Raw genomic sequence first — 12,020 nt, 5'->3', positions numbered from 1 at the left:
AGGACAATGGAGTTGGCTAGTCTTTTCCCCACCCACTTCCTCAGGCTGGATCCTGGTTTGGTGGCCATGAAAGCTACAACTACGGTAATGGTTTTGGCCAACACACAAGAAACAGCCATGGAGAAGACGATGCCAAAAGCAGGTTGTCTAAGAAAGCAGACCATATCCCCTGGTTTGCCAATGAATAGCAAAGAAGATTGAAAGCAGAGCAGAAGAGAGATGAGGAATGTGTAGCTGAGATCTCGGTTGTTGGCTTTGACAATTGGGGTGTCTCTGTGCTTCACAAAAGCTAATAACACTAAAGTTGTGACAGTGGAAAAAGAAAGAGCTATTGAGGCTAAGCTGAACCCCAGTGGTTCTTCATAAGAAAGAAAGGTTATAGTTTTGGAGATGCAACCATGTTGGTCCATTTTTGGATATTGGTCTTCTGGGCATCTGAAACAGTCATCCATATCTGAAAAACAGAAACAGGACACATTCCAAATGTAATTCATATACTTCCTCTACCTCCCAGAAACTAAGCAGACATTTTTTTGAGTGCTATTCCTTGAAATTCTATGGGACTTAAACCCCTATTTTAACAGTTTAAAGGGGTTGCAAATCCCCTTGTGTGTTCTCACTGACTTGAATTGGAGAACGATCGTTTTGACTCCTTTAGGGCTTAAACTCAAATAAATATAGAATGTATTGATGAAGCTCATTCATTTTTTCAAAATGCCCTTTGATATATAATGCTAGTCAACAAAGAAACAAGACAAACAGCATGCAATCATACATTAAGAAGTATATTTTAGGCCCCAAAGCAGTTCTCTTATGAAAATAAAAATGAATTCTTTGTCACAAACCATTCTGGTCTGAAATCTTCCCTTCTGGACATGGAGCACAATCATAGCAGCAAAATTTTTCTCCTTCCTTCCTTTTCTTCTGATGACCAGGGGAGCAGAAGTCGTTACACACAGAAATAGGCATCATCTACTCATAACCAAGAAAGATTTTTGAAAATTACATATTATTTAATTTATTTATTTAATTTTACTTGTGAACTTGAAATAATACAACCTTTGAAAGAAGTTTGCAATGAAATTTTGGAGGGAAAAGGGGCACCAGATACGTGGAAAGAGGCTTACATCACACTTATACCGAAGACTGAGATAGAAAAGACTGAACTTAAAAACTACCGCCCTATTTCTTTACTAAATGTGGATTACAAAATTTTTGCTGATATTTTAGCGAAAAGGTTGAAAGTAGTTTTGATGGAGGAGATTCATAGGGATCAAGCAGGCTTTCTCCTGAGAAGATATTTGTCAGACAATATAAGGAACATAGTTGATATTTTGGAAAAGTTGGAATTGAACATTAACACTAAAGCAGTCCTGATATTTGTAGATGCTGAGAAAGCCTTTGACAACATTTCTTGGAGTTTTATGATGAAGAATCTCCGGGGGATGGGGGTAGGCCAAGGGTTTGAAAATGGTATAGGTGTGATATATTCTGAACAAAAAGCAAAACTTATTGTAAATAATGTGGTCACAGAAGAATTTAATATAGAAAAAGGGACATGTCAGGGATGCCCAATCTCTCCACTACTTTTTATATCGGTCCTGGAGGTTTTGCTGAACATGATTAGAAAGGATCAGTTGGTTAAAGGAATACAGGTTGGAGCGAAACAATATAAATTGAGATCATTTGCAGATGATTTAGTACTTACACTACAAGAGCCTGAATCTAGTACTAAAAGAGCTTTAGAATTAATTCAAGAGTTTGGTCAAGTAGCAGGATTTAAATTGAATAAGTTTAAAATGAAGGTATTGGAGAAATATTTAACAACATTGGAAAAAGAAAGGTTTCAGAATGAGACAGGGCTAACTGTGGTTAAGAAAGTGAAATATTTGGGGATAAATATGACATCTAAAAATGTGAACTTATTTAAAGATAATTATGAGAAAACTTGGACGGAAGTAAAAAAAGATTTAGAAATATGGTCAAATATGAAGCTTTCCTTGTTGGGTCGAATTGCAGTTATAAAAATGAATGTATTGCCTAGAATGTTGTTTTTGTTCCAAACATTACAAATACTGGACAAGATGGACTGTTTCAAGAAGTGGCAGAAAGATATTTCTAAATTTGTCTAGCAGGGCAAGAAGCCTAGAATAAAATTTAAGATATGACTAAAGAAAGGGGCGGATTTGCCCTGCCAGACCTTAAACTTTACTACGAATCAGCAGCTTTCTGCTGGTTGAAAGACTGGCTACTTCTTGAGAACACTGACATTTTGGACTTAGAAGGTTTTAACAATTTTTTTGGGTGGCATGCATATCTGTGGTATGACAAGGTCAAAGCTCACAAGGGTTTCAAAAACCATATTGTCAGAAAAGCATTATATAATGTCTGGATTAGATACAAAGACTTGTTGGAAAGTAAAACTCCAAGGTGGTTGTCGCCAATGGAGGCAAAAGCTGTTAAAAAACTTAATATGGAGGTTAATTGGCCGAGATATTGGGAAATTTTGGAACAAGAGGGGGACAGATTGAAATTGCAAAGTTTTGAGAAATTAAAAGGGAAAGTGAGAGATTGGCTTCATTACTATCAGATAATGGAAGTTTTTAAAATGGACAGGAAAATTGGCTTCCAGGTGGAAAAATCAAAACTAGAGACTGAACTGTTAGAGCCCAGTACTAAGAATTTGTCAAGAATGTATAACTTGCTGTTGAAATGGAATACACAAGATGAAACGGTTAAATCTGCAATGATTAAGTGGGCACAGGACATTGGTCATGACATTATGTTTGTTGACTGGGAAAAGTTATGGACCACCGGGATGAAATTCACGGCATGTAATGCCTTGAGAGAAAATATTATGAAAATGATTTACAGGTGGTACATGACCCCAGTCAAACTTGCAAAAATCTATCATTTGCCCGATAATAAATGTTGGAAATGTAAAGGAACTGAGGGAACATTCTTTCACCTTTGGTGGACGTGCCCAAGGATTAAGGCTTTCTGGGAAATGATCTATAATGAACTGAAAAAGGTACTTAAGTACACTTTCCCTAAGAAACCAGAGGCCTTTCTCCTGGGCATAGTCAGCCAATTGGTGTTAAAGAAGGATTAAACATTTTTTATGTATGCTACAACAGCAGCAAGAATACTCATCGCAAAGTACTGGAAGACACAAGATCTACCCACTGTGGAAGAATGGCAGATGAAGGTGATGGACTATATGGGTTTGGCAGAGATGACGAGCAGAATCTGAGACCAGGGAAGAGAAACGGCGGAAGAGGATTGGAAAAAATTTAAGGACTATCTAAAGAAATTTTCAAAAATTAATGAATGTTAGATTGATGCTGGATGAGAAAATTAGGGGTTAATAGCGGTAATGGTTAAGTTAAAAGAAAATGAGTGTTATTAAAATTAAGTTGAAAGTAAGGGAAGGATTTGTTGACAAATTAATTAGACATGAGAATACAGAAAGGGGAGGTATGAGGAAGTCGGGAAAGTAAGTTATAAGAAATTAAGAGTTGAAATTATATGTGTTGTATGTTTTTATCGTTATGTTTTGTTTGTTAATGTTTTGTTTGTTGTGATAAAAAATTGTGGAAACTTCAATAAAAATTTATAAAAAAAGGAAAAAAAATTCATCCAGGCAATGTTAAATATAATCTTAGAGCCCTAATCATTGATTTATCTGGCTCTTTATTATTACAGATCAGTAATATTTTCAGTTCCTACTTGGAAATGCAGAGGATTGAACCTGAGGGATTTCTTCATCAAGCATTTTGATGTACAAATGAGCTTTGGATTCTGTTCAATGAACTAGAGAGAGAGAGAGCAGGGCCCACAGTAATACCCCTGGACCCATACCTGGTTGAAACCCTTGTGCCATGTTATCATGTCCTCATGAATGATGATTTTTCTTGATTCAAGAGCATCGTCATCCACCTGTCCAACTTTCACTCGAAGGAAGGACTTGTTGGGGAATGTAACTATGTTCATGATGTCAAATAAACCTCCCATTTGCTTTTTACCATTGAAGCTCAGAGTTTCTCCAACTGAGTTGTTGAATGTAATGTCAGGAAGATAAGAGTGGAGCTAATTGAAAAGGAGATTTTAGATGAACTAATTATAAATTATTTTGAGCAGGTCCTGAAAATAAAAAGAAAATACAAGAATATCTAGAAAAAAATAAAATTCCACAAATTTCTAAAGAGAAAATGATTCTATTAAACGAGCTGATAACGGCACTTAATGTGCAAGAAGCAATTAAACACGCTATAGCTGGTAAAACACCAGGGCCTGATGGGCTCTCAGCAAAATATTACCCCCAAAAATGAACTTTCTGGTACAACCATTAACAGAAGGAATGAATGAAATCTTAAAGTTAGACAAAGTACCAGATACTTGGAAGGACATGGACTTATTGTCAGTTAAAAATTATAGACCAATTTCCTTACTAATTAATGATTATGGAATATTTGCCAATATTTTAGCCAATTGATTGAATGTGTCTTAGCAGAAATAATTCCTCATGACCAGGCCGGATTTCTACCAAGTCGCCAAATGAAGAATAATAGAAGGAATATAATAGATATTATTGAATATCCGGAAGTAAGAAATGAGAAACAAGAGACCTTAATGTTTATAGATGCTGAAAAGGCCCTTGACAGCGTTTCATGGGCTGTTATTGAAAAAAAATGATAGAAAAAATGAATCTTGGGGAATTATTTGGGAGAGGACTAGATGCAATTCACTCTGAACAACAGGCCATGTTGATTGTTAATAAGGTTATAACAGAAAAGTCCAAAATAACAATGGGGACAAGGCAAGGATGTCTCCTCTCACCATTATTATTCATTTTAGTATTAAAGGCCTTGGTGAGGGACATAAGAGTGGATAAAAGAATCAGAGGAATAATGGTAGGAAACAAAGGATACAAATGAAATGCTTTTTCAGATGACCTTGTAATTACAGTGCAAGATACTCTACCAAAAGTTTTAGAAAAGATACAGGACTTTGGGAAGCTCACAGGCTTTAAATTAAATTTAAATAAGACTAAGGTTTTGCTTAAAAAAATTGAGGAAGCAAGAAAAAAGGAATTAGTTATATATAAATACAGAATTATAGGTAAAGGTAAAGGGACCCCTGACCATTAGGTCCAGTCGTGGCTGACTCTGGGGTTGCGGCACTCATCTCGCTTTATTGGCCGAAGGAGCCAGTGTACAGCTTGTGGGTCATGTGGCCAGCAGGACTAAGCCGCTTCTGGCGAACCAGAGCAGCACACAGATACGCCATTTACCTTCCCGCCAGAGCGGTACCTATTTATCTACTTGCACTTTGACATCCTTTCGAACTGCTAGGTGGGCAGGAGCTGGGACTGAACAATGGGTGTTAGGATATTTCCGTTCCACCTTAAAAAGCGGACAGGCTGTTGTGAGTCACAGCCTACGTATTTCCTGCTCACAGGAAGTTTATGTTTTGTATATGCTTTCGTTTTCTCTCTGTGCCTGAGACATCAAAGCAGGCAGTCATGTTTTTTTCTTTGTTCTGACCAATGCTGAATAAAGTTGTAAATATGCTCTTCTGAGTGCATCTTTCGCTGTGCGAACTCTGCTGAAAGAGCATGCACCAGCAGCCTTGGAATGTGGCATGCTATTTCTGAGGCTTTGTGTCACTAATTGACTGATACTGTGTTATCTACGGGAGGTCGATGGATCCCAACGGAGGCGGCTTGGGGACATGATGGCCTTTGTCTCCCTGGCAGTATCCCTGGGGTTGCGGCGCTCATCTCGCTTTATTGGCCGAAGGAGCCAGTGTACAGCTTCCGGGTCATGTGGCCAGCAGGACTAAGCCGCTTCTGGCGAACCAGAGCAGCGCACGGAAATGCTGTTTACCTTCCCGCCAGAGCGGTACCTATTTATCTACTTGCACTTTGACATGCTTTCAAACTGCTAGGTGGGCAGGAGCTGGGACTGAGCAACGGGAGCTCACCCCGTCGCAGGGATTCGAACCGCCGACCTTCTGATCGGCAAGTCCTAGGCTCTGTGGTTTAACCCACAGCGCCACCTGCATCCCTGTAAATACAGAATTAGTTGTACATAAAAAAGTAAAATACCTTGGAGTTTAGTTAACAGCTAAGAATATTAATCTATATAAAGGCAATTATGAAAAAGTACGGAAAGAAACAAAAAGAGATTTAGAGATATGGGGAAGAATGAACCTATCATTGTGGGAAAGAATGTCAGTGATAAAAATGAATGGACTGCCAAGAGCCCTTCTTTTTATTTCAATCAGCCCCGATAATAGGCAATGTTAGATGCTTTGAACAGTGGCAAAAAGACATATCTAGGTTTATCTGGCAGGAGAAGAAACCAAGGATAAAATATAAACTCTTAACAGATGCAAGAGAAAGAGGAGGTTTCACTCTGCCAGATCTAAAACTTTATTTCGAAGCATCCTGTATGTTGTATGCTGAAGGAAATCACTTGAAAATGATGTACTGGTGGTATCTGACTCCTACTAAGTTATCCAAAATGTTTAGAACAAACTCCAAAATTTGTTGGAAGTGTAAAGAAAAAGAGTGGGCTAGTCACACTTCTTTGAAGTCTCTCAGTTTCACTCACCTCACAGAGTGTTTGTTGTGGGGGAAAAAGGGAAAGTAGAATGTTAGCCGCTTTGAGACTCCTTCGCGTAGTGATAAAGTAGGATATCAAATCCAAACTACGACCACTACTACTCTTCTTCTTCTTCTTCTTCTTCTTCTTCTTCTTCTGGGATGGAGGGCATACACCATTGGATCTGCCCTTAACAAAGATGATCTTGGGTGTGGCTTGCTCCCTATGTGTGCAAAACTAGCTCTTCTTTCCTAAACAGATGGTAACTGGATGATGCATTGTAATGTCAAGCAAAATGTACATGAGATGATGTGAACATACATCTCTACATTGCAGGGAGCTGGACTAGATGGACGTTGGGATCCCTTCCTACTATACTATTCTATGATTCTAAGTTTCTCAGTGAATGAGATGAATAATCCCATTTCATCAGCTATTTGTGGAGGATTGGATGCAGCCCCACCTTGGACTATTCAATCCATTGGATAAAGAAGATTTTGATTTCAACACATTACCTTCAAAGACGGTTGGTCTTGAAGTTCAAATTTCTTATCCCAGACCATTGTTTTCTGCTTCAATCTGCTCGAGTACATGGCATGCAAAGCATGAGCCACAACATAGACAGCATTGTAGATACTGTAGCTTTGGCCAGTAATGCCCATCTCAAACTGAGGCGCAGGAAGGCTCTCCAGCCTCTCTTCCCCAGTACATGGTTCATTGCCTTCCACTGGCACACTGGAGTTTGGGAATGTACATTCAAATGCCTCCTTCCAGAACTCTTGCAGAAAACCATCTCCTTCTGTTTTATCAGGTTTTAAATTCTGAAGAAAATCATTGAATTTTGGAACCTCTTTTGAGTGAATTGTGAAAGAAATTGCACCTTGAAAAAGCTCAAGATCCTTTACTATGAAATCAATTTGGGTTGTTATGATCCATACCTTCCTAAATGATGAGCTTTCCTTATTTTCAAACTCTCGTAGAAATATAATAGCGCTCATCCATAACATGGTCAAAGATTCTCCAAAGAGTATACATGCACTGATTTTATCATTGGTTAAAGAGAGAGAAATATCCCTGATCAGACCAAATGTTTCACTCAGCTTATCTATACGGCCTACTTGTGGTATTTTTTGGTTGAAGGCTGAACAGATTCCATGCTCGGAAAGCAATGATTCCAGGGTCCGCACAAAGTTCTCTCCACCGTCACCCTCTGCAACAAAAAGTCCAACCCATGTCCATCCAAAACACCTAAGTAAGCTGATTATCCCCATATACTGATGGCTGTCATTGGGTACCATGTGGTAAAAGGAGATGAACTGATCTGCATCACCCTCCGCAGGGGGAAAAGTTCCATATGTGAGCTAAACGGAAGTGTGAAGACATGATAGATTTATGTCAGGATAAACTTTCATTTTGAGCATGTACCTCTTCATTCATCACAGGTAAGGTTTGAGGACAGTTCAGTCCAAGGATTTTTAAGGATATCACCACAGTGAAGCTTTATTGATGTTATAGTTGTTGTTGCTGCGGCTATGATTAATATTAATATTCTAAATGGAATCCCATTCAGTGATCTGGCTTTATTGATGTTTCATAGTTTTCTTCCTAGGGAGCCTCAGTGACAGCCTTATTGGCAATGGAAGAATGTAAATTATGAAAAATCCATACACCTCCCCCCATTTATAGCTCCTACCTGTGGAATTTTGTAGAGGCCTATGGTGTTGGCCATATAGAAGGAAGTAACAGAGCTAAGGCCCCCAATGATGGCTATGAGGGTTTTTTGAGTGTCACATATATAGTTGGGGACAAATCTATGTGATTTGAAAAGTAGGTCCAGTGTAGTCCGGTAGGTCATCATTGCATCATAATAACTATCATAGATGTGGATTCCAAGGGTGAGATTAGGCAAGATCTTTTGATTCTTGTTGATTTCTTTTACAGCAAATGCCAAGGCAAGGGTATGCTGATAGAATTTTGTCACCATGCTGCAAATAAAGTTATATTTTTAAAATTTCAAGTGGAAATTGTGGGTTTCTGGCTTAGCCAGAAATGCGCCCTGCAGCTTTGTCCCAGGTGGCCTATATGCCCCTTTAAACACTCTGATGGTTTTTGGAGTAGGCTTGAGATCACCCAAGTATGTTGGAATCACCATTCCTTGACCTGGATAGAGTCAGAGGACTCAGTTATGGACAGGTGGAGTGGCGAGATGCAGGCAGACATCTTCATTGACTCTGCCATTGTAAGTCTCAGAATGCAAGAGTGTAAGTGGCTGACTTCCACTAACTTGATTAAATTAGATTCTTTTAAAAAAGTAAGTACACTGTTGCAGAAAACGTGAGGTATTTACTGCAAACTGCCCAGAGAGAAAGATGAGTTTTAGCTTTAATGGCAGCTGAAAGAAGACTGGTTTAAATGAGTCTCTGGCAGCATTGAAAATGATCCTGGGACCAACACCAGTGCACTGCCTCAGATTTCATTAAATATACAGGAGTTAAGAAAAAGAACAGTCTCTGTTGAAGAGACAGTCAAAAAATGGGATGAGAAGAATTACCAAGTTAAGAAAAAACTGGATATTATAGCATTGAAAGGTGAAAAAGAAAAACCAAAATATCAAATGGTGGTTCTAGAAATGCCTCAAAAAGAATTCTTCCTAAAAAGTATCGGAAATCCAAGAACAAGATGAAGATAACTTAAATCGAGATTAGCATAAGAAGTTCAAATTTCTTGAGATGGAGGAAACTAGAGGCCCTCATTGACAGTCTTCCATATTAAGTCAGAAAATGCCAAAGCAAATAAACAGTCAGGATATTGTTTGGTACAATGTACGTCAAGGGCTATAAAGGATAGAATTTTACAAACTTTAAAAGTAACCTACACATTGAAGGACATAGAATTGCAATTCTGAAAGAATTTTCTGAAGAATTTTAAAGAAAAAGGATTATATATGTCCGGCAACTACTCTCAAAAATAAAGGATTGGTCTGTTACTCTTTTTGAGTTTATTTAAATGCTGAAAATAACTTTCTCTCTCCACTTAAATTATGTACAATACATAATACTTGAAATCAGTAAGACATAACACGAAATAAATGGGGATTTGAAGGGAAATGTTGGGAGACACTTACTATGGAGCTTTGAACATATTCTGTGAAGGCTCTTCTTTGAAGAAAACTTCATCAAATACATAAAAGATTTGAGAAGAAATCCCACCGATGATGAGGTCACCTGGCTGGTACCACTCATGGGGAACAGGAACAGGATAACTGGTGGGACACCTGGTAGTATTTGCTTTGTACACAAAAGCCACTTGCAAAAGCAGCAACAGAAATAGATCAAGCATCCTTGCAGAGCAGCTTATTTCCTCTTCCTACAAGCCTCTTAAGAAGTGGATACTGGAATGCCACCTGAGTTTTAATTAATGGAACAAATTATAATAATTTGGATAATTGCATGGAGAGATAATAACTTTTTCAGAGTTTTAACTCATAGTGACACTTTTTTAAAATCACCATCATCATCATAATGACTCCATGTTACCTCTGCCCCTGAGTGGCCCACAAAGGGGTAATTGGCATGAAATCTTCTGTGGTAAGTGAAAATCAGCCAAAAAAATAAGAGTGAAGTCATTTGTGGATGCAAAGCAACAAATCTTGCAACAAAGACCACTTTGTTGCAACTCTAGTTTAATGAAACTCTAGTTTCATGAAAGGACCGGGAAACCAACATTTCTCTACAACATTTCTCCAGTGGTAATCAACTCTTTTTTTGTGGGGACCTTCTCTTCCTTCCACATGCTTTCCCAGGCTTTCAAGCCCTTCTGATAGTGTTTCATTTGCATTGGTAGCCTCCAGAATGAGTTGCTGCTGCAATGTACATTTTGTGGGGCTGCCCCTGAGGCTGGCTTTTGCAGCTAGTGCAAAATCCAGTGGCTCAGTTGCTGACTGGGGCAGAATTTCAGCATCATGTTATGATACTGTTGATGAAAGAACTGAGCCGCCTGCAAATGAGGTCAAGGTGCATCTTTGGATCAGAATACTTAAAAGATACTCTTCCCAAAGTGAATAAGTGAACTTAAGGATTCAATTTTCCTCATATTCTGTGTCCAAATTTCCCTCTAGAAACTTAATGGGATGAAGGGACTAGCCTTGAAAGTATATTGAGCAGAAGGGTGTGAATGTCTGTGGGAAGATGGGAATGGTCCCTTGATTCCCATGCAGTGTTTTGAAGGGCGATGGTTCAATGTTTCCATGACTGAAATCTTTAGATTAGAGAGATCTGTCAAATGGTTTTCACCATTCTACTCTCCAAAATTTCCACAGACCAAAAGAAACAGCCTTCATGTCTCTTCTGCAACCATCTCTCATTTTCAATATAATGTACAACCATAGTTTAAACATTTTCCTCCTTCATTTTTTTTCAGCTCTTAGAAAGGAGACTTTAACTTTTATAAGGCAATAATAGAAGAGTACAATGATTTTCATGACTGATGTGCAAAAATATCTGTGAATCCCTCCAAAAGACTCATGGGGAAAATTGTGGCATTTCATGAGATGTAAAGTGGAAAAATTCAGAGCTGAGTTTCTAATAGCAGTGCAGCACCCCATAAGATCACCACCAAGCTTGCAGATCCTGAAATCCAAAACTTTCTTCCCCCTCAGTTGCCCTGTACCTTTATCTGGACTAGTAAACGGGATGCAAACCATGTGCCACAACATAGACAGCCTTGTAGATCTTCTATCTGTGGCCAGTCATGAGCAGTTCAAAATAAGGTCCAGTAAGGCTTTCCAGCCTCTTCTCTCCAGAACACGCTTTATTATCTTCCATTGGAACATGAAGATTTGGCTATAGAGTCAAATGGAGAGGGGAGGAGAAAGCCTGTATATGGCTGTTCCCTGGAGCTCAGGGCCATTTTTGCCTTGAGAGCTCCAGACTGACTCTTCCTCATTCTTTGGTATGCTACACCCCCACCACTGCAAGGCCATAATTCAGTGGTAGAACATCTGCTCTGTATGCAGAAGCCCCAGGTTCAATCCTGAGCATCCCCAGGTAGGGTTAGTTGGGACCTTGTCTGAGTCCCTGGAGTGTTGCTGCCAACTCAGGATAAGGAAATACAGAGCTAGAAGGAAAAACAGGTCTATTTCAGTGTAAGGTGGCTTCTCTTGTTAACCACTTGTCATGGTGGATATTGTGGTCTAACAAAAAAAGAAGAAATGGAATTGGGCTGGGTCAGCATAGTATAGGGGGCTGTAAGCAGTCTGAGACACATTTAAAGTGAAAGATGAGACCCAATTCTTTTCTTCTGGGTTCTGCGGCCTGTTGACTGGATGCAGATCACCTTTGGAGCTAACCTTAGAAATAGCTCTGATACCTCCTTCCAATTGACTGATACCTTAAGCCTCTATAAGATTCCACA

General features: G+C 38.9%; 1 protein-coding gene and 1 gene segment (V, D, J or C); one reads left to right on the top strand and one right to left on the bottom strand.

Moving 5' to 3' along the window:
• Nucleotides 1-12,020, top strand: part of LOC310828875 (Ig mu chain C region secreted form-like) — a 1,309,992-nt gene that overhangs the window by 707,164 nt on the left and 590,808 nt on the right.
• The window catches only part of LOC310830888 (uncharacterized protein), a gene marked incomplete at its 3' end in the record, with an annotated part of 297,349 nt that continues 285,705 nt past the window's right edge, over nucleotides 377-12,020 (bottom strand). Inside the window, exons 3-5 of the mRNA XM_083710723.1 lie at nucleotides 8,302-8,593; nucleotides 3,862-4,089; nucleotides 377-454 (exon numbers count right to left, since the gene is read on the bottom strand). Coding sequence (XP_083566849.1) covers nucleotides 377-454; nucleotides 3,862-4,089; nucleotides 8,302-8,593 — 598 coding nt within the window. The remainder of the gene's footprint in view (nucleotides 455-3,861; nucleotides 4,090-8,301; nucleotides 8,594-12,020) is intronic.

This window comes from Podarcis gaigeae (assembly GCF_964106915.1).
Source record: "Podarcis gaigeae genome assembly, chromosome: 13".
Classification (NCBI taxonomy): Eukaryota; Metazoa; Chordata; class Lepidosauria; order Squamata; family Lacertidae; genus Podarcis; species Podarcis gaigeae.
This window is presented reverse-complemented; position numbering and strand designations above follow the sequence as displayed.